Genomic DNA, 24,465 nt, shown 5'->3' on the forward strand with positions numbered 1-24,465 from the left:
AAGGGAGGTTAAGTCGCGTTGTCGAGATTCGGTTGTAAAACCACATCAGTAGGCTGAGTGTTAAGTGATCACTTCTCCACTTAGTGTTTATCACGGGACCATTTGAAGCAAAAGTAGCCGCAAACATGAATCAGCTGACTCACGTCTGTGCTCTCTAAATGATGCTGAAGATCATAGAGACTGAAAACAGTCTTAAACAATGTTTCGAGGTTTTTCAAATTTTGATATATATACAGAATAAATGTATATAGAACAAATTGCTTGGGGTGTCAGCATACGATGAAAGACAATGATGTGCGGGGAGTTGAGCAAATTCATTCACCTGAAGCGAAGTGCAAATAATTATTTGAGAAAGCCGATGCGAATGGTCTGCAAAGAAAAAATCGGATCAATGGATCCCGTCTAAGGACAGCGCTCGAGCCCGATTCGGAAACGGAGAACTGGTGAAGGTGGCGTGAGCCGGCGCCAAGCAGACAGTATCTGAAGAATAAGCAGAAGCGGAGAAGTGGATGACGCTGGTGCGATTCCTAACATATATGGTCAACCCAAAGTTAGCACAGAAGCATGTGAAAGAAGCCGAAGTAAAACCTATCTCACAAAGAGATCTATGGGAACTTTATAAAAAATCAGACTAGGCCAATTGTTGTGAAGATGCAGTAAAAATCTATTATTAACACCCAGTTGCAAATCAACTTACCGAGACAAAGTCGTTGTACTGTTTTTCTAGCTTGCCAGTGGAGAACGAGTCTGTCATTAGTAACCTCGCAATATAGCTTCCAGATTAACGAACCAACCAACAGCGATGATTATCAACTTCTGGCAAACTGCTTGTTGCATCAACATCTATTCTCGGTTTTGTGTAAGGTGGAATAATTCACATGCAGATCATTCAAAAAACCAAATCCGGTAGCTTTCAACCCCAACCCTATACCACACGCTTGCGCCCACGTCTGCCATATGGTTGGTACCGACGAAATTCTTGAAGGCTAAAAAAAACGGCAACAGTTAGAGCACGTGAAGGGGGCTGCCACCCACCTGGCGGACCGGCTGAGGGATCTGGGGAATAGTGTTGACGGATTTTTTTAATGTAAACTGGTAGCCGACCTGTGAAACAAGTGACGAAGGGGACCACGTTTCGCTCTAAGGAAATCTGTTAAGTGTTTCCTGTTGTCGTTTTGGAACAGGACGGCGACAGTATCTTCAAACGAAAACTGGAAGCAAATGAGCAGTACGTGCTACCAGCCGCGGTAATAGTAACCCAGTAGCGTAAGTCAGGTGGAAACAAAACGGATATTCCAACCGAAATTCATCGAGTGACTAGTGAGCGCGTGTGACTGTCTCCGATGCACACTTACAAGACCCCATTTCAGTGGTGCATTTTAAGCCTAGGACGAGCTCAGAGGTTCCACATTTCACTCTCTGAATATCTGGTGGCTCTGAAGCAATGGCACGTAAAGAATAAAATAAATCGTTTAGATGGAACACCCTTTCGGTGACTACCTGCTGTGCCAACCGGAGGAAGCACGACGGCTCGGATATTGCTAGGTTGCCCAAACCTAGACAGAAGTCGAGATGCAGATGCCGGCTTTGAACCACAGACTTTCCAGTCACCAAATTCGCACTCTAACCACTGAACCATCTCGTTCCAGGTAACGACACATGGTATCCACGGTGTTGGAGCCCCAATTAAAGATTCTCGATCGTCCTGGGATGAGCAAACTGACTTTCATCACACCAATGGGCGACCCTCCGTTGCTTTTCCACCACAGAAGAGCAAGTCCATTCACCAACTTCGACAAGTTTCAGTGGATCAACAGTATCGAGCTGATCTGCCTAGAAAGCTACTGGAAATGCAGTCATGAGGGCGACGAAGATCGCTTGTGTAGTGAATGGAACACCATGGTCGAGGATACATCGCCCAGACAAATTCTTAAATAGCGCCACTGTTTGGACGACCCAAATTTGTCGTCGGTCTCGATCAGAAATCTGCTTTTGAGTCTGTTGATCACCAGGATCTTTGGCGGCATCTGGCGATCAGAAGTGGTCCTTGCTAATTTGTATCCCTTATGATAGCTTCGTATGTGAGCTACTGTGAATGCGTACAAGTATGGGGGAAGCTTTCGCCTGCGTTCGTCTCGCCTATTTGTGTAAGACAAAATTGTCCTCTTTTGCGTTCTTCAAATTTGTTATTAATGTGCTGCCTGAGATTTCTCTGCCTACCTCTGAAACCTCAGGGGCCGCAGTGTTCCGAGGAAACCCGACCACAGACACTGAGTATACGAAAGATACTAATCTCCTTGGTTCAGATATCTAAAAAAAAAGCAAACCATTTTGAATAGTCTAAATAGTTCTGCCGCCCGGTTTGGTGCGCGCTTCACACCTGCAAGGTGTAAAGTGCTGCTACAAGGCTGGGTGGGACGAAACCCAAACCTCGTGCCTGCAGACCAGCCAATCGAAGTGGTAGATAAATTTGCTTATCTAAACAGTTGTAGGAGTTCCGGTGGAGTGGCTGGAGACGAGATTATTCTTCGGATCGGGAAAGCCCGGGCAGCTTTTGCTTCCGCGCTCCATAAGTTACCCTGGTTAGGACATGTACTCCACCGCACAGAGCTCTTTTCACCCAGCCTGATAGGTGGACAGTTCCTGACCTAGCAACGAAGGATTAAATCACTAACCAATAATCTGAGTTGGGCTGATAATTGCCGTCACCCTGGATGGGTCCTCCGGGACTCAGGTCACCAATGTTTAATGACGCTGTCAGTAATGGCCCATTCGTGAGTCAGTAGCGCGTGCATCAAAGCTACGACCTTCAATGCGTAGCTTGCTAGTTCGCGAGCTAATTAGACATTCCATTGTCTCCCAAGCTGTTTGTCCCACATTCCCCCACTTTCGGGTAATCGAAAGTGTAGTGGTTGGAACCAATGTGCCTATAATGTACGGTTTATAGCTGATAAATCGAATCGAAGGTGGTCGGAAAGGTAAGAAACACACAAGTACTTATAAAGTACCACGATCGCCGACCGATAGCGAATAGTTATGGGAGAATACATTATAGTTAATAAGAATACGTCCGGCCTGTGAAAATTTCGATTTGGGTGGGACTCGTTAAAAGGTGAAGACCACAATCGTTTCACGACATTCTGCGGTATTAAATGACAGACTTGACACGCAGCTACTCGAACTATTTCCTAGCCTTCGTCCAGAATAATTTCTCACATGTTTTGAATACATGTCGTTTTTGCTACGACGTTCTACACTTGAATTAAAGCGTACCCTCGGTAAGTTATCCACAAACAATTGTGCAGGCGAGGCTCTACCGTGAAAAAACGTCAACCAAAGTGGAACTGGGCGTAGAACATGCCAATGCCCGTCAAATTCCGTCCTTTCGGATGTACCAACACCATATTGTTCGAACCAAACAAGATCTGAGCAAAGCGGTGTGTGAAACTAAACATACAACCACACCTGGTTGCTTGGCAGGTAAATTGCCTTGAGAAATACTACACTGCTGACGCGCTGCCAATAGCAATAGACAAACGCCAGACGAAGTGGAAGTGGTACAGACATTGCGTATCGTATGAGGTTGGTAAAAGGGAGGCTGAATACACCCAGTTGGCAATGTCAGTCAGTGGAGAAGGACCATCGTGAAAGTTGCTATGACAGTAACAAAATTCAAGGGGTGAGTGAGTTAGGGCGTGGGGGCATGCAACCGGAACTTAATCAAAATAGAAACAACATAAAGCTCATGACCACCACACTAGTAACAAACGAAAGATTAACCACCATAGCAACAGACATCTAAACATTGGTGCTTACTTCTGTTCAAAGCTAGGAGAGTACACCTGCTCGCATGATTGAGTGAAGGGCGTAATAAACAGATGAAATAACCAAAACGAAAGAGACACGCAGAAGCGCGGGTTTGTCGTACAGTACAAATGATTATAAGCAAGGGCTCTAGTCAGTATCTAAGTGTTACTGTGCTTAGCAGACTCAGTACTTTTTACTGCAACCTACTTAAAGAAACTTCCGGGTTGCTTACTGACAGTTTACGGCTACGTTAAAACACTGGGAGAGAAATATTTATAGAAATCTCTAGATGTACCTCTCCGAAGAAAAGTCACTCGCTTGGGGCTCACAAAAGCGTTCACCACCAGCTAGCACTCTCATCTGAAGAGTTTTCTACCCAAGAAGAACTTGGTACCATTCTACCCCTGAAGCGTTTTAGGGGAATGCAAGGAATGCAAAATGGTGACGAAAAGCCGAAGGTATCCATCTTTGGGATTTCGTATTAGTTACGTAAGACTTAGACACATCTGGTCACGTTTGCGAACTTCGCAGAGTAGACATCCGTAAAGATTTGAACAAGGAATGACAGCCGGACGTAACAATTGACAGTACTCGGAACATTTATTAAGTCATGTCATGGTTGCGTTCTTCAGATAAACTACTAGGCGTGCTCGTACTAACCTAAAGAAGTGTGAACTAAGTCCATGGCTAGAGAGCGGACAAACTTCCAGTAAATTAGACGGGGACATAACATGGCAGTCAAGGCGACAAATGAACTATGAACCACTAAAGCTAGACACAGACCACAGCTTATTAAGTGCAGACACCCCTTTTAATGAAGGCCGCCCACACACGACAGGCAGCTGAGGATCATGACGGAGGTCGTACGTAATATATGCTAAGGCCTAATTGAAACAAGATATACGTGCGCGTTCGACGTACTAGTCGGCGAGAGAATGTAGCTACCCTTTCGCCACATACATGACTGTACAGGTTACCGACACTCGCTAGATCACGAGATCTGTCTTTTTTCTTACACTTACAAATCACACCACAGGATCGTGACCAACTTGACTATACAGCTCACAGTCAAGCCCTCGATCCCAAGACTCGCTTTATTTCCCTACCCGTACAGATCACGACACACAAGAGTGACACATCTGACATCGACTGTCTACCGTCCGATAAGGTAGCAACAAGTCATGTGCTGACACCCGAACACACGCAAACGTTCCTACATATAACAGCACAGCAACACAACTCAACAGAGCTCGGAGCAGAGCCGCTCAGGACTTTACGGCGCTTCACTCACGGGTATCCAGGACTACATGTGGCTGTTACAACAGCGAAGAAGACACGAAACCTGCATCCGGACTTACAACAGGATTTATCAAACTGTACCTACAAAACGATAAGTCCCTTGTTTGCATATATACATGCATGTTTGTACATATACAATCAGACATTGTTAGTGCTCTACGTTTTCTCGTTCATACAACTAGTTTTCGGGTTCTAGTAGAGCATTAACAGGAACAATTCCCCCCCCCCCCCCAAGATGGAACACTTCACCTAGTGATTGCAATCTTTTCAGATCCTACCATGAAAATGGTCTCCAAAACGATTCAGTTAGCCAACACTGAGAAACCAGTATCCTGAGAAGAACTTTTATCACTAAGTTATCCGATTTGCTAGCTTAAATGCGCCTAAAACGACCTTTCACTGGCGCAGCTGCCTGATACACCACTGGGTTATTCTCGAGTGAACTTAACATGATCACAGTATAATGTTCAGTTGCAGTACGGATTGTGGTTAATGGAGGTATATAATGTGACTAAGTGTGATAACATCACTTTTGAAACACGGTTGTCCCCTTCTGAAGAAATATTCTCGAGGAAATTGACTGTTGTAGAGACAGAGGGAGGGAGAATGATATTAAATTACACCTCTGGCATAAGATTTACTTGGGCATGACTAGGTAACACGATCATTATCTTTTCTTACTGAACTAAGTGACAGAAAGTGACGGCCATTGCAAAGGTTCATCCTATGAATGCGCTAGTGCTCAGGCGAGTGGTCTTTATCCCTCGAGCATCACTTTCATCAAATGACCAAAGGCTTAGTAAATATGAATGTTCCGTGTAGCAAGCACAATGTGGAACTCATGAGCAACATTGCAGAAACCTGAGACCACATACCTAGAGTATCCTTTTCTGCAAGCATATATGCATATATGCAAGGCTTTTAAATAACGAAGTTTTCTAAACTATTAAGCAGCTATCAAAGACTGGTTTGACAAGGAATGCATCATTCCATAAATCCCCGGTTTCAGTAAGACAAGAGGCTCTCAAACTAGCCTAGTAGAGACATAACGGAAGACATGGAGGGAAGCGGTTATACGTAAAACGGGGTTTCTCTTACAGTACCCGAACCGCGCAAGTTTTGACGGGGGTCGGACCTTTCCTGATTTTGACGCCGTGCCTTTTCAGTTATGACGCCTTGGTATTTCTGACGGGAAGAAATGTCACTCCGGATGAAATTCCTAATACCACTCGAAAAGAATTAGTTGACGTCTGTAAAGGGAGTTTGAAGTTGTATCGATGTTAAGTTAGGATGCCACAAGTGACCTTCAAATTCTGGCACGAAATCTAAGGTGCTGTGCGGTTATCGAAACCACTTAACACTGTGTTATCTTGAAATGTCCATTGATATGCCTCAGCTTGGAAAGAAAATCACCCGAATCGGTAAGAACCATCCAGTACGAAGGGGTGTTCGTTCACAGGAAACGTAACCTAGAGAGCTGCCAGCCGAAGTGGATCAGATGTGTCATTAACAGATTGAGGGGACGTTGGTTGCGAGGATGCTGGCGACAGTGAAATATCTTGTTCTCCCAGTCACATCTAAACGTATGTAGTATGTCCACTAGGATATGCAGCACAAACTGGCGCATAGCTTCGACATACCAGATCATCGTGGACACTGAGGCAGCACAAGTTCTTCCGTTTTTTTTCATCCTATTTATTGCCATTTTATCTTTCCACTTAGCAACATCCGTCACCTCATTCCCGGATATGCATATTATTCAGGTATCAACTCCTCAGGTTACCTTAGGATACTGTCTGGAGGCAGGTCAAGCTAAATGACCGAACACTACGTCGATTGAACGAATGTATCGCGAACCGACTACAGACCAAAAGGCATACCCTGATGGGTCAAAGTATGGGAGAATCAGAATGTACTAGTTTTAGCTTGGCACCCCTCACTCCCTCACGACGGTCCTAGGTGGGCTTTTTGGAAAACTCCGTGACGGTTTAACAAACGCAGCTGCAGTAATCTTCCTTTGTCTCCGAGACTCGCTCTCTCCAGCTACTGTGTCTGTTGATATACTATAATGAGTGGAACACACACCAAAAGACCAGCAAAAGAGTTGCGAAAATAAGTCAAGACAAACTTGAATGAGAATCTCATCAGGGTATTGCCCGTGTTTCCTATTATCCGTAAAACTACGTCATTCCGTCGTTACGTCGGGGCGACCTAGCCTTTTACTTACTACTTGCCTTATGTTCGAACTCAACACAACTGTATACACCACTGAACAACTGTCCCGAAACCATGTTGTATGTATGGTAGTTGTGAGCTAGCTACGCAGAGCAACCATAAAACAACAATTAGGACCCACAATGGTAACTTCAGACAATCTGGCCTCGGAAGCGATTAATGTCAAAATCAACTAAATGAAGTAACGACTAACCTGTTGTGTTGGGGTTCCAGTCTGATGTCTTACGCCGGAAGTCTCGTTGAATGGAAACTGGGAGGTCATGAGACTGGAATAGAGAAATTGGAAGATTAAACAACAGTTGAATTGGTGATAACCTGGGAGTACTCTAGTCACGTTAAATGAATAACGTACCTGTCAACTTAAGGTAAAAACTTGCGGCGTATATTGGAAACGAACATTTTCGCACCTTTGGGAGATAAACTACGTTTCGTCCAGAGTGCAGCTAGATAGAACAACTCCTCGATTCGATTAAAGATCATAGTACGCACACTCCTAATAAAGTTCCACCAAGAAAAAATGAAGTCAACCTAGTTCAGGGGTAAACAAAACCACAGAATGTTCATCCCTGTTGAAAAACGCAAAAGCGACCACTTTGTTGGATTAATAGAACTCGTACATATTTGTGAAATCCCACTTGGTTATATTGTCATCACACTATGTACGGATACATTTTGGGTACACATATCTGAGATGAATCAAACAATCGGGGACTGAAGGTCAGGAGTATTAAAACGGAAAGTAAAGAATTTGGAGGAACCGCGGTGAGGGTTAAAAGCGTTTGGTGCTGGTTCTCAAGCCGAAAAGAATACGTGACCAACGAATGTGAATGAGAGAACAAGGAACTACAACTAGGGATGGCAGGTATGAAAGAGACTAGAGGAAACGTGCAAAGTCTATTCGCTAGTTCTACTTAAGAAGTACCATGTACAAAGTATCTTTGAGAAAGCAAAAGTTTGGTCTTAGTTACTCGATGACCACTGCTTATGCCCAGTGAAGGTTCAAAAGACTTTAAGCGGCGGTCAAAACCTTGAAACGTATTGATTTCTGGTACGTATGGAGTTGGTGTGATTCTATTAACAGTGGTTCATTACAACTCCCGAACGGTTACTAGAGAAAAAACTAATAATAATGCCCACACCGTATTGTTCATATCCCAAATAAATAAGCTACTCAGGATATGGTTAGAGCTCCGACACACACATACAGTTGATGAACAGATTTCAACTATGATCACCTATTATCATTTTAGCATTCACATAACTGCGTCTCCAAAAAATGGTTACGAGACTCGAATTTACTACAGATATCTTCGCAGAGAACAACCGAAAACCACACTTGGCAACACAAAATTATACGAAGAACACTACTACACACCCGAACTAGAATAGGCATCAACTATCGGTTCCTGATCAATGCCAACCTATAAGAGGAATCCTTGGAGCCCATTACGATCGCCCCAAGGAATCAGTGTGCGTCATCGTAAATCACGAGAATGACAGCCTTCGTTCGAGTGAATACGTTCTTGATGAAGGTCTGGGGAACTTTCCATATTTACTGGGTATACTGATAGTGCGATAACAAAATCATAATGTATCAGACCGTTAGGATTCGGAAACAATCGCTAATCGAGGAGTGGTTTGCGGCGATCCTGCGGATATTCGGACCAACCTTAAGATCACCATGACAGTCGCGTGCATCACATTTGACTTTCGGCTGGTTTGAAACTGGGACGTCCAATTCGTTTATACAATCACCTGCCCCATCTTTTGGTAGCTGTGACCCGTCTGTTTTGGTGCTTTGCCAAGGGCTACCAAGTTGTAAATGCAACGGAGCCACTTTAGTATGGCTCTCATGAAGCGAATGTGTCGGTGTGCTTCCGAGTTCTGCAGAATTCTCATCGGTGGGACAACCCCAGGTGTCTCGGGCGCAGCTGTTCCATCGTCGCATGTTGGTGAACAGGGCGTGCTTTTCAAAGAATGCATGGAGGAAGGCAAGACACATGAGTTCACTTGTGATTATTCTTCCATATCTTAGTGTAGTGTATTATAATGACGAAAACAAATAAAGAAAAATAAATATTGTTCAGTCTCACATCACTCTCGTTTTGAACAGTCGTTACGGAAGACCAGGCAGGCCGGCTCATTAAATCACTGAGAAATGAATGAAAACCCGGAAGAATGAGCAGATCAAAATAAAGCTAAGTCACATTATAATGAGAGCAGTTAGTTTAATTCACTACAAGCCAAATAGGTGTGATTCACCTAGCTAACGACACGATAAAACACAAGGCACGCAGGACCATGCTGAAGCGAGAATGATGAAGAACACTGTCGAACATGTATGATGAACGCAGGCAAAGAAGCCTACCTATATGGCCATGCAATTTACCAGTGAATACGCACGGCAACTGAGGCTCGCGAGATCATCGATAAAAACGGATAGAAAAGCCAACACAAAGGCAGAAGTTTGGAACTGCCAAAAGGTAACCAGTTGCTGTCAAGACTAAATTAGGCAAAAAACTAGATGTTTCTGAGACCCATTGTGGCACACTTATAATATTCCTTTTCAGTGGGCAGAGAGTATGAAAAGTTGTCTAAAGGCAACGATCTCTTCATGCCTCAATCTTGATAGAATGGTCGATTCTGATAAAAGGGCTACTCAGCTTAGTCACAAGGTTGCTGAAAAATCTTCGACAGCCCACGAGCAGTTTCGCCCTACTTGGGGCTTATCAGGTAGGCGCAGTCCCAAATTGATATGCCAAAGGGTTTATTTGTCGAAGGCTACTCAACCTGTTTGCTATCGACTCGTTAACTCCGAGAATAATCTGGCAAGCTAGTGTCAATGGAGAATTATAGTCTCCTCCATGGTTCAGCATGATTTGATTGACATGACCTATCATTACTAATAACCGGATTGTTCTGATTTCCCACTTTTATGTGTGGGTTTGCATATACTGTGACGAGCCTCACCCTCACGGACAGCTAGGCCTGCATCACACACACAAACAAGCGCAGAAATCCGGGATTACGGATTTAGGGTACGAGACAGACTGTTGACGGAAGGTTACTGCGCACCATAATCCCGAGGAATGGAATCCCTGAAATTCACTGGTCTAAATAAGCCAAACTCACACGTAGGGCGACTTCCTGTTTTTGCATGCGACCTTCGTATTCACGAACCAATTCCTTCAATGTCTTAATTTCGTTGCTCATTTTCTCCGGGTCCTGGTTTTCCGCATCGCTTTGTGGTTGGTTTCCATCCGCTAATCGAGTATTGTTCATTAATGGGGCAGAAGCTGTGGGCTTTTCTGTAGAACAAAAATACAACCAATTAGGTTATACTGTGTTTGAGGGACTTTATTGAACTGACACTGAACAATGAGAACATCTCGATCGTCGTCTTTTGGCAGACCATGGATGAAAAAGACAAGTAAATAAACGCGATTTTCGGTATCCCTTCACCCGGTCGAAATGGAAGAAGCGGACATGGTTAAAATAGACCCATTTGAAAGGTGGATGTAAGGCGGAAGGAGGAGTGGCTTAGCACTTGTGGCTGCTATGCACATATACAGAGCATCGTTAAAGGAGTGCGTAACGGGGGACGTCGAGGACGGTTCGTGAGGAAAACGCACTCGAACACAACAAAAACAGTTATGATTATTAGGAACTTGAGAAACACCAGTGTATGGCACGTCACATTTTTTCAATTCTCATTTTCCCATTTTTCAGCTCCACTGCATTCAATCCGTTCCAGCAAATCTTGGAGGATATGCAGACCCAGCTAAAATATGGATCGGTCCAAATTAGAGTAAGAATAACCTATGGATGTTGAAGACTTGTCTAATGACCGTGTAAGTGAATTCAGCCACAATCGAGATGGTTCAAGTTAATAGAGCGCGAATTCACTGACCGGAAGGTCCGTGGTTCGAACCTCTACCTCTCGGATTCCCCTGTCTATGCTTGGGAAACCTGGCAGTATCCCAGCCCGTGTGCTTCCTTCGGGAGGCATGGCAGCTGGGAGACGGAAAAGTGTTGTAGTTGAACGAAAGGAGGCAATCGATACGGAAGTCCGGCTCACTGGCAAAGACAATTCCATTTTGGGGAGAGGTGCGAGTCCTTGTGAGAACCGGAAAGTTACGGGGGAGTTTATTTCTAATCGAGGATTGAAAGTTTCTTCCACTTGCGAAGAATATCATAAGGTCGTGCGAAGATAGGAGCTAACTGTTCTGAAGGTGTCCAATAGTTTATCTTTTGCTATTTCTTAATCCAGCTGGGAACCTGAGAACTCCCAAACTATGATAGAGAACCTGACCCAGTCCGGTATAAAAACGGCCATGTCCGAAGGAGACAGTGTTTCCAGTAGTCAACAAACTAAAATTAAAGATAAAATGGTTATTCTACCAGGAAACCCGGAAGTGCAGGACTATAGAAATCCTCATATTCACAGTCAGACATGGCTACGCACCAGGAGCAAATACTGCTGCCACAACCATGGAGTTAGAAGACGCTAGGGGTTTAGCGTACAACGGTAGGCAGTAAAGGCAATCCGGCTAACGAGAGACAACTGAGATCCTACATTAAGACTCTCCAGGGCCGCCAACCATGCGTACCCCAACTACGCAGCCACAATAAACCAAGGTGAAACGATACGGCCCGTCTGCGATTGCCCATTACGAAATGCTTTCCACCGTCAGAATGGGAAACTAGAAGCCCAGCGTCCAAACTCATTGAGGTGAATTTTTTCGATGGCAAGTCGAAAACGAAACACCGAAGACAGAACACATTCACTTAAATGCTAACGATACTCAGCCGCTTTTTTCAACCGGCCTTCCAGGCTATTTCTTTCACCTTTGTATTTTCATTCAGTTCAAATACGCACCTAATCGAGAATACCGAGTGTGAGAACCCACACAAAAAATTAAATATTTTTCAGATCACTCCCACAGGTATCAACCAGAGATATTAGTCAGTCATGATCTGTTGGCCAGTCCAGGTCTTCGTTCAATCACACACACAGAGTCTGCAGTTGCATCTTGTTAACCACCGACTTGAGTGCTATGATATCTTACTTACGGAGCTCCAAAAATCACGCCACATTAAGAGACAACAGCGGAAAATTCTTCTGTGGTAGGTCTACGAACTTCAAGAGGAAAGTTGTTAGGTGGGTATTCATGGTGCACATGGATGAACTACTCGGAGCGGTAGTCAAGAGAAACATAAAAAGGCGGTCGATAAGTTGGATCGGAGATGTGATAAGTTTCGGGAGGAAGAAGTACTACATTGCGCCCATGACGTATCGTGCTTGATCATATACAATAAACATTTTAATTAACCAGTTTCACAATGTTCGATTGTTACTTCTGATTAACATTTCATCACCTACAGTGCATTCCAAGCGCTGCTCTGAAAAAAGATTTCATTGGGTGATGTTCGTTCTTGTACGGACCTCGTCTACTCTGAAGAAAGGATCATCCTTAAGACGAATCTTGCTAACTACTTGATACTAGCGGAAGATCTGACAGTTACTAAACTGTGGGCATTGAGTGTGATGGATACTGCGAAAGATGCATCAGGTTGCAATTCGTTAAAAAATGTACCTCACGGTGATATGCGCGTCCGTGCAATGAATCCTACGACGGGTGGAGCAGTGTAGCTGATCAAAACAGACGCGGCGTCAGTGCTAAGTTGCTCTCCCGGTAGTAACCAGAAAGTTTGGAATGTTTTCTTCAAAGGCTTAAAAAGGAACCTGATGGGGCCAGTCAGAAGTACTCGTTGTAAAGAGCCATTACTGTCACAAGAATAAAAGTTACTGCCATGCATATTGTCAGTAAAGAAGTTCCTCCTGTGGAGTGAGGTCTTATTCGCCAAAAATTCTCTAGCTGCTGAGTAAAAAATTATCTCTTTCGATTTGGTAATCTGTGAATACTTTGGTTTCCTATAAATCCATAGCTTCAAGTGTAGGGCCCAAATGAAAAGCCCTATACAACGCAACAGATTTCTTTAGCGATCCGCATCCATAATTCAAGGCATCGGCACAAGGAAACCAGCATTTCACATAGTCACAAATATCAACAATGCGCTACGCATCAAAAACCATCGCAGCAGAAGTCACAAAATACGAATGATCCATACTTGGAATGGAAATATTTTGATCACTTTCCTTCCTCATTCTTGAGCAATAGGAATCTATTCGGGGATAGGGAACGCTGAGCATTGAATGATAGGCGGCAGGAAACACATACCAGTGTGACTGAACGCGAACGCACCGACGTACTGGGCAACGACATTCAGTATACGGCATATAAGCCGATTACTACACTTCTATCCCGGGTGACAAATGATAGCTATTGTCCCGCTGTTGCCATGGTGACAGCAGTATAGATAGTAAAATCCCATGACTGTTGAACCAAGTAGTTCAGTACACTACATGCGGTATTCACTCGGGGATTAGAAGTTTCTTAACGTAGTGTTGAGTTGTTAAATTACACCTGGAAATGGGATATGGTAAAATGTGTTCTTCTGTCACAGTAGATGTCTGGGATTTGAATCAAACTAGGGGCAGTGGAGCTTTTTCTGTTTAGCAGTTTACTATAAACGCCTATCTAGATAACGAAAAATAATTCGTAACATGCTACCGACTACGCCGTTTGTACTGAACGTCGATATCGGAACTAAAACGTTGTGGTTGGTCCACGTTTGAATCGACATTTGAATGCGCCGACAGACCACAAGGCGAATAGATGGTCCCTGAAGAACAGTGGCTTATTCCACTGTGGCGGAATAAGGGGCCAAACATGAGGGAATTCAAGGGTGACACCAGTCAGTGACCAGAAATAAAACTAGCAGTAGCCGGTGATTTTTGTCTCATCATCGTGCTTCGGTCAACTGATGTTTCACAACAGCCATCCGCACGTTTGTCCATCAATTTCATCGATTCAGAGTTAAATCGGGGACAATAATTGTAGAAGCATCTACCGTTACGCATTATTTTTTTGAAGGATTCCGTCGCCCATCATTCTTGTACCAGAAGACATCCAATACGTTCCCCAAATAGGCAGCTGAAAACAGACTGGTACTTAAACGCATGCATTTGAACAGCCCCCAAGGGTGTGATTCAAACCACGTTCAACATGCAGGTCGTACCGTACGTAGTATGGAGCTCCAAAGGCGACTAGGATTTGCAGCACTTGCTCTGTCTGTTTCGAACTCAGATAAACGATGTTAGGACGCAAAGTACAGACAACAAAGGCTTGGATGTCCTCGATTTGGTTGACTGAATTTGTCAGTTGTAGTAATAAGCTAATAAGGTTCTTGATAAGCCATATAGAGAACATATACCGACTAATCTATCCGCATCTTTTGTATGTCTTGCATTCATACAACGTGACTGAGAGAATATCTCTCATACGGATGGATGCCCGGGAGTTTATTCCCAGAACAATGGATAGGTCAAGCGATAGGCCATGAAATCAGCGACCGCATGTTTTGGATAATATCTGTTTTGACGATTTGATATGGGGACTCGCACAACCATTTCGGAGAGTGTCTCCTTCATTGAGCCCACTTCAACAGGCCAGCATAAAATATCGTAACATTTTGCTCTGGAACCAAAAGTAGTATTAGATTAAGTGAGAGACAGTTTTTTTTAAGGGAATAAGGTTCCCGGTTAGAACGGAAACGCCTGAGACTTCTTCAGAAAATGTTCGGCAGTGAACACATGAGGGGAAATGATGTGATCTGATTTAGTTGAGCCTGTCTGAAAAAGCAGCAAGCTCCAATTTTTGTTTCAAACAGTACGTAATTTGTTGGAGCTCCACCAACGGAGCTTCGTCTGACGATTTGCGGAACTTAGACCGTAATAACCGAGGCACAATTATGCTTTATCTTGTCAAGAAGCCAGACGCCCCAAACAGCCCATCCGTACAGCATCCCGTATTAAGAACCGAATGCGTGGATGGCAAAACATTTCAACTAGAACGCAAATTATTCCGTAAAGCTACGAAAACATTTTCCGATAAGGAGCATTGTGTGCAGTGCAACAAGGTGTCATACAGGATCAAATTCAGATGCGAAGTTATATCGATCAGATGTGGAAACTCAATCCATTGAGTGAAATGATATTGATTAATAGGAATTATGTACATGGTCCGAAACCCACGGCTTCAAAAAACGCGGTCAAACAAAATAGGCAGGATGGATAGTGGTATGTCTAACCGGATTTATAAACATGTTTCACTACATCTCATAAAGACAAGAGGTGAAAGAGTCAAATTGTTGCCTATCAATGGCTGCAATTATAAGTGATTTTTAGGCGGGTGGATAGTTAGCAGAAAACACTTTGACTTTCTACGACGAAAACGTACACTATTTGGACTGCAGACAAAAACAACCCAACGACTTATTTTCATCGATTTCACAGCAGTGGGAGTGGAACGCACACTTACACATCTGATATGCACAAATGACATGTAACTACCCAAGTGTTCCTTGTCTCGGCAATTTCAGGTCGATTCACCGGACCAGTATGTTAGATGACAACAAGCGTTTTAAGTAGGGAGAGGATCAGCCAAGCACAGTGAGCAGTGATTTACAGAAAGAGTAACGACACAGTTCACATTCGAACAGATACGACCGATGTTACCCTACACACTATCATACGCAATGATATTCTCCTCTTGTAGAGCTATACAGTCGAGTATAGTTATGCAAAACTTGGGACCGTCCAAAGTAGACTGCTTTAGCTAACAGGACTGATTTGAATCGAGTCAATCATGGGTATAAGGTGTGTGACCGAATAATAAAAATGAGATGCTAACGAGCATTAGCGCGCAATTGTAAACTTGAGTCCGGCACGACAAGCATTTTCGTGGACCTGCAAAGCGCATTACCTATAATTTAGTGTGGGAATTTCGACCGACTGGTTTTCGGAATCGCGAAGGCACCCGGGCTCCCTATCTGGATTGTAATGGAAGCCAATCTTTGAGTAGGCAGAAACACTATTACTATGTACCTAAAGTATTGAATGAACATCTAAGTGCAAAAGGACGCTCAGCGAGAGAAATCCACTTAAGAAGCCAAATATTACCTGATGCACTTGGAGTATTGGTGCTATCCCCTCTGGAAAATTCTCCTAAGCGCTGAAGGTCAATCAAGTCTCTAACTGCTTCTCTGGTCTCCGGTGTGACCGAAAGTTGTTTCAAACGTCTCCATAACTCTTTTGAGAGTTGCCGTACACGCTGCGCCAGTCGCTCGCGAACCAACGGGTAAGGGAGTTGGAGTAGGAGCTGGTTCACATTAGAGGATTTGCGACGCGAACTTGATGAATGCGACGGTGTTGTACAGCGATTGGGGAATTCATCATCTGATGATTCGCGTTGGACGGATTGGGACATTGTATCATCGTCCTCCTCATCGAGCGAGTCGAACTCATCCATCGTCGATAAGGCGTTGGACACGGGATCTTTGTCTGCGGATAGGGGGCGGCACTGCTGATCCACAAAGTGTGAAAATCGAACAAGGCGAGAAGAAATTTGACTGACAAGATCTCTCAGCTCTCGATTCTCATACAGTAGCGTATGTTCACGTTCCTGAAGGCTCTGGATCAAATGTGTGTACAGGGCAATCTGGAGAGTTCGAATTAAAAGGAGAAAACTCGTGAAAAGATACTCAGTTATGCAACGGAACTCATATCCCTTAATTCATTAAGGCTTATCAAGCTTATGCGATAATCAGTCAAGGAGTTCTACAGGCCTGCGTAAACCCCGTAATAAAAAAAGATTGGTCGCTGGGGAAAGCATAGTGACATCTTGCCTTGCCATTACAGATCCAGAAAATTATTTCCAGGACGATAACAAGGGCGTCTGACTCCAAAAATGGAATGGGTGGTGGGGAGCGACAAAAGGAGCACTTCTGACCAAGATGAAACTGTCTGTAACAGTGCAACCCCACTAAGCTAACTGTAGCATGTATGTGCCTGATAGCAGACAGATAGTACGTAGGGCAGTCCCTTTGTGTATGGGAACCATATGGCCATGAAGTCCTGAAAGTTCTGTTTTCGGGATGTGGCTGAATTTTCAAGTGGCATAGTAACAAAAATCTGTTAACCTGCATCACTTTTTTTTACACTACCTGCTTCTCTATGGGCGAAGAGTCGTTCCAATAAGCTTGGCATCACAAGATGTTCTACGGATAGCCCCCTGCTATCATCCGACTTTGACCATTTCCCTGTTCACAAGATGGTGTACTTTCCTTACCCAATAGGGTTATGACGTGGCGTGTGTGTGGAGTGATCGACTTTGAGCCCTCAACAACCTAGTCTAACCAGCAAGAAAACGAGTGGTAAGTGTTTGGGGAGAGCATCCATTTGAAGTTAACGACCCGAAGGTCTGATCCATTTGGCTGTGGAACGGAGGGTTGGCCTAACCCAGAAAAGCAGACGACAGGGCATGGATGTCTCACACACAATGCTGACGCAGGTACGTTTTGGGTTACACTAGGTCCTTGGCTTTTGGAAATATCTCGCCGACGGTCACGAATAATCGTCGGAAGATCAAAGCATGCGGTTTGGAGGGCAGGCCTTATTTACTCGAGGAAGGCAGCACCACTGCTCCCATAAATATGAAAACAATGGTCAATTAGGGGAAACACTTTGCACTCCAGTCGGCCTTATAATGACATACGGGCTCCATGTTGCTCATTTGTTTCTCCATGATTGAGATTTCTGCGATTCAGAGTCATCGCACCACACACATAAATGTAGCAGCTTTAAGTAGGGTATAAATACGGTAATTACCATCTGTGGATAGATCGGTACCGGAAGTCAGCGAAACACAAACACACTACAGATATGCTCGGTACTTGTAGTGTTTACGTGAAGTCCTTCGAGTGGATTGACGGAGTCGGGAGCAATGAATTTCCCGGAAGGCAGGCGCTATGGGAATCAAGTGAAGTTTGCTGGAAAACTAGCTCCATTGGAGTAGTCGAAACTAGGACCCTAAAATAAATTATTTGTGGCAAGCTGGAGTTCCAACTAGGTGACCTAGAAAATCACCAGATTCGAATTGTCTTCAGTTGGGTTTCAAAAACTCGACAGACAGGACAAAGGCATGGCTACCAGCGCAAAGCGTGCTTGAAGCTTAAAATCACCACACGTCAGTGGTGCAAAACAAGCGAATCATCAGTAGTATACCCACTATCCCGGACCATGACCAAACGAACTTAATTAACATTCAGACGCCCATTACTTAGTAAGATCAGCCTTGTTGGTCACTAGTAGACTCAGAAGCTTACCTGCCAAGTGATCAAATGGACATGCCAATTTAGATAACGTGAGGGTATTACTTACTTGAGATGGTTTCTGGGTGGCAGCTGTCACAATTGTATCTTGTGGACACCTCTCTGACTTCTGCCCTGGATTTTGTGCCCCTATAGAAGAAAGCGTTCGAGTGGGCTTTGCCACCACCCTGGTTGATGGACGGCTGTTAAAAGCTGGGGCTAAACCGACTGTGGTTTCACTGGTATCCGAAAGTGAGTCCAATGTAACCACGGAGGAAACCTGGACAGAAGTGCGTTGTGACCGTCCTTTGGATGACCGATGGGATATATTGTTGGCCACATTCCCTGGACGAGGAACTATGGTGGTTAACAAACGTTCACGCATTGCAACCAGCTCATTTTCCAGTTTACGGCGTTCATGAGCCGACTGGGTTTCATAGCGTTGAAAGTTCAGTTGAAGTTTACGAACCTAAGAAGACAGTACATATAAGTATGAGTCAGGAGCGACAGGCAACACGTGTTTACGGATATTAGATATACACAAAATTACCTCATCTGTTGTTGCCCTCAATCGTAACTGGATAGCGCGCTTCTCCTCCTCTGCTCGACGATCACGCTCACGGGCAAGTGCGATGGCTTTGTGGGATTCGTTCAAATCTTCCTGACAACGACGATACATCTTTTGGACCTGAGTGAGGTCGGCCTCAGCGGACCGCAGTCTGATAGACAGTAGATTTAAGTCTTCTAATGAGTACTGTGTAGAATGCGGCAGACATCTCAACAAATAAGTTTGCGTTTTAGACAACGAGCTAAGCTAATTAGGCGAAAAAGTTATAACATAATGAGACTGGCGCACGCAGCAAAAAGCGAATGAAACTAGGTTATCGAAGTGGCCTGCCTTGCAGGTGATTCCTCGTTGAGCTTTGGTGAATCGATGTGCAACAGGTAGGCAAGAAACCTGTCAAGAAATACACAAAGGAAAGTCATCGGGCGCATGTACAGTACTGCAACACAGCTGGAGAGGTTTCTTTACACAAACGAACCTCACATGATCTAGCACAAGGTCATTGTCTTACTTGGTTGCGAGTTCGTTCTGCTGTGACAGGTTTTTTAAGTAGGAATTCAGCAATCGGGCCATACCATGAGCTAATTGATCGACGATGATCATTGGCTGTTCGTTCTCGTAAGACACCACTGCGGGATAGCCCAAAACAAGCAATTCCTGAAAGAGTTCACGAAGCGGATGCAACAACAACAAAAGGATGAAATAAGGGGAAGGCAAAAGATCCAGACAGTCGAAAACAGAAAAACGGAGACAAGTCCAAAAGTTCAACTATTAGGCGAGATCACTTTTAAATTCTGCAAACAAGTAATGCCACTGAGAAGTGTTAGCTGAAGACCTCGTTCATATCATAATCACCTCTCATATGATGGACAAGATTTCATGAGTATCTCGCAGGAAGATTATAGAATCTCGAGAGAAATTTTGAGGATGACTAGATGTCGACTACAGTTATCCCAACTGGTGTCAGGTCAATATGGAAAAGTATACTAATAGCTCTACCACAAATTTAATGGAAGGCGAGTAGCGCCGACAACACCCAAACATTTCGTAATCTCTTTCATACGCCTCTGCCAGGTTAAGCGTTGGCCACGTCTGCTTCCACCACTCTGAATTTGGTACGGAAAACAGTACTCTCTTCAGCAAATGATGGTTCGGCATACGCAATGCACGGCCTAACAAACGCAGCTTCTGGTGTTGAACTCATTCTTTAATGGAAGTTCCCGCTGCACAACCGAAAACTCGCTTTCTAACTGCCTCGTTGTGGATTCTCCGACATCAGACCACGCTAACTGCTCCCAAGACAACGATTTTCAGACACCTGAAGAAGTCACAAATTCACTGGTCGAACACGCCAAGTCTCACAGCCAGACAAAACAGCCCGCACTGTAGTCTGATATACACGCTTCTTGAGATGCAGGTATATACTGCCTTGATACCATAGGTGCCCCAAATTAGCAAACGCGATCCGAGCCTTGCAGATTCGTGCACTGGCCCCATCTGTCAAGCTAAAAGTCAGAACTAATACAACTTCCAAAGGTACGTAAAACGCTCCACAACTCGAGTGCCACCCTTTGGATTGTAAGTGGTGTGTTCAGTGACTGCATGCCCATGAGCACTTTGTAGGTGGAAAGTGCATACCATAGGACTGAATGCCTTTGATCAATTCATACAAAAATACCTGAGCCTTCTTTTCCACCTCAAAGAGGAGAACGATACCGTCTGCATATTCCAGATCAAAGAAGTTTTCATCAGAGGTTTTTTGAAGATCCTTCAGCATTCGTCTCGTTATCTCATCGATCACGAATTTAAATTGGAATGGACAGCGGGCACCCCAGGTGAAAACCGCTTTGTGTACGGAAGCTTCTGAAGAGCTCTCCGTAAGCTCTCACACGCCCGAATGTGAGACTATAAAGAACGTATGTTCACAAACTTCCGGGGTATTCTTTAATGGGCAAGCGTGTCGACCAAGTCTAACGCGCTTTGGAAATCCAGGAATATTAAAATTCAGGCATTTTATTCCTTACCTTTAATTTTGTAGAAGCGATAGGGCGTAAGCAAAAGGGAATTTGGTTAACCTTGCAACGGGAAATTCGGCAGCACAGGGCCTGAGTTAGGGTTCTGCTGACGGTACTGAGGGTCTTGGGCTCTTAAGCCACAGTGAAAAAGTATTGGAAAGGAAGTATTGGGAAGGCAGTGTAAAGGAATAACCATAAATCAGTTTTCAATGGCTAAGCTGGTAAGCGTCTATGGCTCTGGTTAGTGGGTAGTTGGTGGTTCCGTTCTATCCCCTCACTAGACGGGTGGTATGCTCGCCACTACTTGAACTTTTCGTTTCAAAAACCACCAAGAACATGAAAAGCTGCGAACTGAATTAATCTCTTCATACTTAAAACATACTTTGGAGGCTTATCTAACAGTTCATTAATACTGTGTTGGTGATCCGTCAGGTGGACATTTGGTTGTATTGGCTGTATAAGCGCATCAGCTGGTTTGATTGTTCCATGAACAACTAGACTAAAGATACGGATGCCAGTGCGGCAAGGTGATTGGTCTGCCTGTGGAACTCGAGATATACGGCAATTGAGGACTAAGTGACGTTCAATTAAAAGAGTCCGCAATGACTCAATTTGAACTGTTTTGAACACTAATGACCAACAGTCTGTTTCGATGTTTCGAAACAAGGTGTTCAGTTTGCTGGATCATCCATTTTCTCGATAACCAAAGAGAGAAAGAAGCCGAACTATAGAAGCCATTCCTTCTAATTGCTCGATCTTGGCATGAGTCTTACAGGATTATCCCGCATCATCATCATCATCGTCGACAGCATGACATCAGTGTTCAATACCGATGCCTCACTGTCCCACACAAAGAAAAAAAAGCGTCCATTGGGGTTAACTTTTTCTGGAATATTAAACATGTAAAGACCATACGTAACCCCTGCCAACGAACCGGAATGTCCGTAGCCTGGGTGCGTTTATTGGAAGTAGGTCACGTAGTTGTTGATCTATTCGCGGATCGCGCAGTGCATCATCATCATCATCAAAGACAGCAACATCAGTGTTGCCACTGATGCTTCACTGCCGTACAACCATAAGGTTTGTCTATATATATATTAAAAGCCCTAGGTTGAAAAGAAGGGAAAAAGAGTGGGTGAGGGAGGAGACCTAGTGCTGGCCTATGTCAAGCATACTGAGGTGCCTACACCTCCAAACGCTCAACCAGACAATCTGGAAAGAAACTGACAGCAAGAACGCCACTGACATCGATTAGCCGCCATTTCTTGCAACGTCTCCAGCCAAGCACAGATGGGGTCACGGGGACCCCATCCTGGAAGTCTCACCATACTAACAACACCCAAACCCTTCGTGATCTCTTTCACAGCTTTCTGCCAGGTCGTGTGCTGTCCACCTCGCGGTTTTCGCCATCCTGAAGAAGGCACGGAGAACAATACTCGTCTCGGTAGACGGTATTTCGGCATGCGTAGCACATGACCGAGCCATCGTAGTCGATGATTCTGAATGTTTTCCCGGATTCAGTTGCCTGCAGCACAGTGAGGGCCTGTCGCGTCAATTTCCCCATTCAAAAACCTCAGTACATTCGCTCCGCATAAAAAAATTTAGCGATAACGATAACTGCACTCATTTGCATACCAATTGTGTTTTCACGAGAGACTTACATAAATCGCTCTGTTATGATGTTCTTCTTCATGAAATTTGGGTTCAAGCAGAACATGGTTCGGCAAGAACTCAGAGACTGCCTATTCGATGAGCCCCAAGAAGGACCAAACCGATAGTGGGCTGTCGAAGAGTTCGCAGCTGCCTTAAGAGTAGTGTGTCACGTCTGCCGGTGAAACTCTGTTTCAAGTCCGAATGAGATATCTGTCAATTTTCATGCACACTGAAAGTATGAAGCGCGTCTGTGGACCTATATTTTCTGAGACTGCAGTGTCTTCCTAAGTGGGCTGCTGCGTTCTGTAACCTGGAACGAATAATTGGGTTGCGTTCCGACCACAACCAAGTGAAACGCTGCGGAGACATCTGTTGTTGAGGCTTTTTTTATGAAATATGCGGGAGAACCGGTGTATTTTGAACTGTTTCAGTTGTTTAAGATATCCCAACACCCTTTGGAGCATCTTTTCAACACTGTCCTCTTATCACACCCCATCTTTACAAAGGTCACTTTCACCATGAATCCCAACTGGATGAATTCGGGGGAGTATGAGGAGGTTTTCGAGTACCTTCTCCATAAGACGCTTCAGGTGGATGTATGGAATGCCAAGTCCCACATGTTGATCGGTTCCACCGCGTCAGAAATGAGGGTATGTTAGAGTCTATTTTCAAAGATCTTGGATGAGTATAAACGTGAAACTACAGAACCAAATAGGCTAAACAGGCACTGGCTGAGAAAACCACCGCCATCCTCGAAAAGAGCAGGTGGTAGGTCGTCAGGATCAGCAGCACGATGACGCTTGAGTAGAGAAATGCATTCGGACACTTCTGAGACTGAAGGCGGCTCTATAAATACGGTCCACCTTTCTGTTGAAGGCAAGGTTTCTGGAGTGGAGGTGGCAGATGGACAGCTGAACTGCTGCTCGAAGTACTGTGCCCAGCGATCTAAACGCTCTGCTTTGTTGCATATCAGAGAACCATTTTTATCCCTGATTGTTTCGCTGACAAGAGGTTTCCGAGGACCAGTCGAACGAATCGCGCAGTGCTGTATCCTCGAAAGATGATTAAACGTTTGCGATCAAGCTGCCAAACTCGGCGAATAGACCAACAACTCATGCATAGCAAATATTTCTCATAACAACGAGATGGATCGTAAATAAACGAGTATTTATGGTGGTTGGTTTGTTCGCTGAACTGCAGTTCAGCTGCCTTAGCTACCAACATTCTCCTCTATAGTAAACGCGTATTTATATTTATATAAACTCTGGAACCATTTCCATGGGCAACGTGCATCAACCGGGTTGACCAAGAACCAAAATTAAGATAATGTGATTACAAAAATCTTGAAAAAGATAGAGGGAATAAGCATAATGAAAGAAGACATCGTGAAACTCCTGTATGCATAAAAATACTGACGAAAAACATCAAACTTACGGAGTTAATGGCTCGCAAACATGTTTCCAGTTTGGATCGAGGGTCGATGGAAATGATCACTCGCGTCTCCGAGCTCCCGCTGGAATCGTACAATGGACTACCGCCAACATATAAATGGCTAATAGTTCCATCGAAATTGGAAAAGTTCTCTATTCCAGGGATTTGGGACATCTTGCACGCGCT

General features: G+C 44.3%; 1 protein-coding gene across 1 annotated transcript; it reads right to left on the reverse strand.

Annotated features, from left to right (window-relative positions):
- Positions 1-208: 208 nt before the first annotated feature.
- T265_02928 (hypothetical protein) lies at positions 209-24,453 on the reverse strand (the record flags this gene model as incomplete). The annotated part of the gene is made up of 9 exons (XM_009167292.1): positions 209-480; positions 7,535-7,607; positions 9,011-9,307; positions 10,474-10,649; positions 16,427-16,964; positions 18,686-19,084; positions 19,166-19,334; positions 19,692-19,837; positions 24,283-24,453. The coding sequence occupies 9 exons, from the start codon at positions 24,451-24,453 to the stop codon at positions 389-391; spliced, it is 2,061 nt and encodes a 686-aa protein (XP_009165556.1).
- Between the last annotated feature and the right edge of the window lie 12 nt (positions 24,454-24,465).

This window comes from Opisthorchis viverrini (genome assembly GCF_000715545.1).
Source record: "Opisthorchis viverrini unplaced genomic scaffold opera_v5_38, whole genome shotgun sequence".
In the NCBI taxonomy this organism is placed as follows: domain Eukaryota; kingdom Metazoa; phylum Platyhelminthes; class Trematoda; order Opisthorchiida; family Opisthorchiidae; genus Opisthorchis; species Opisthorchis viverrini.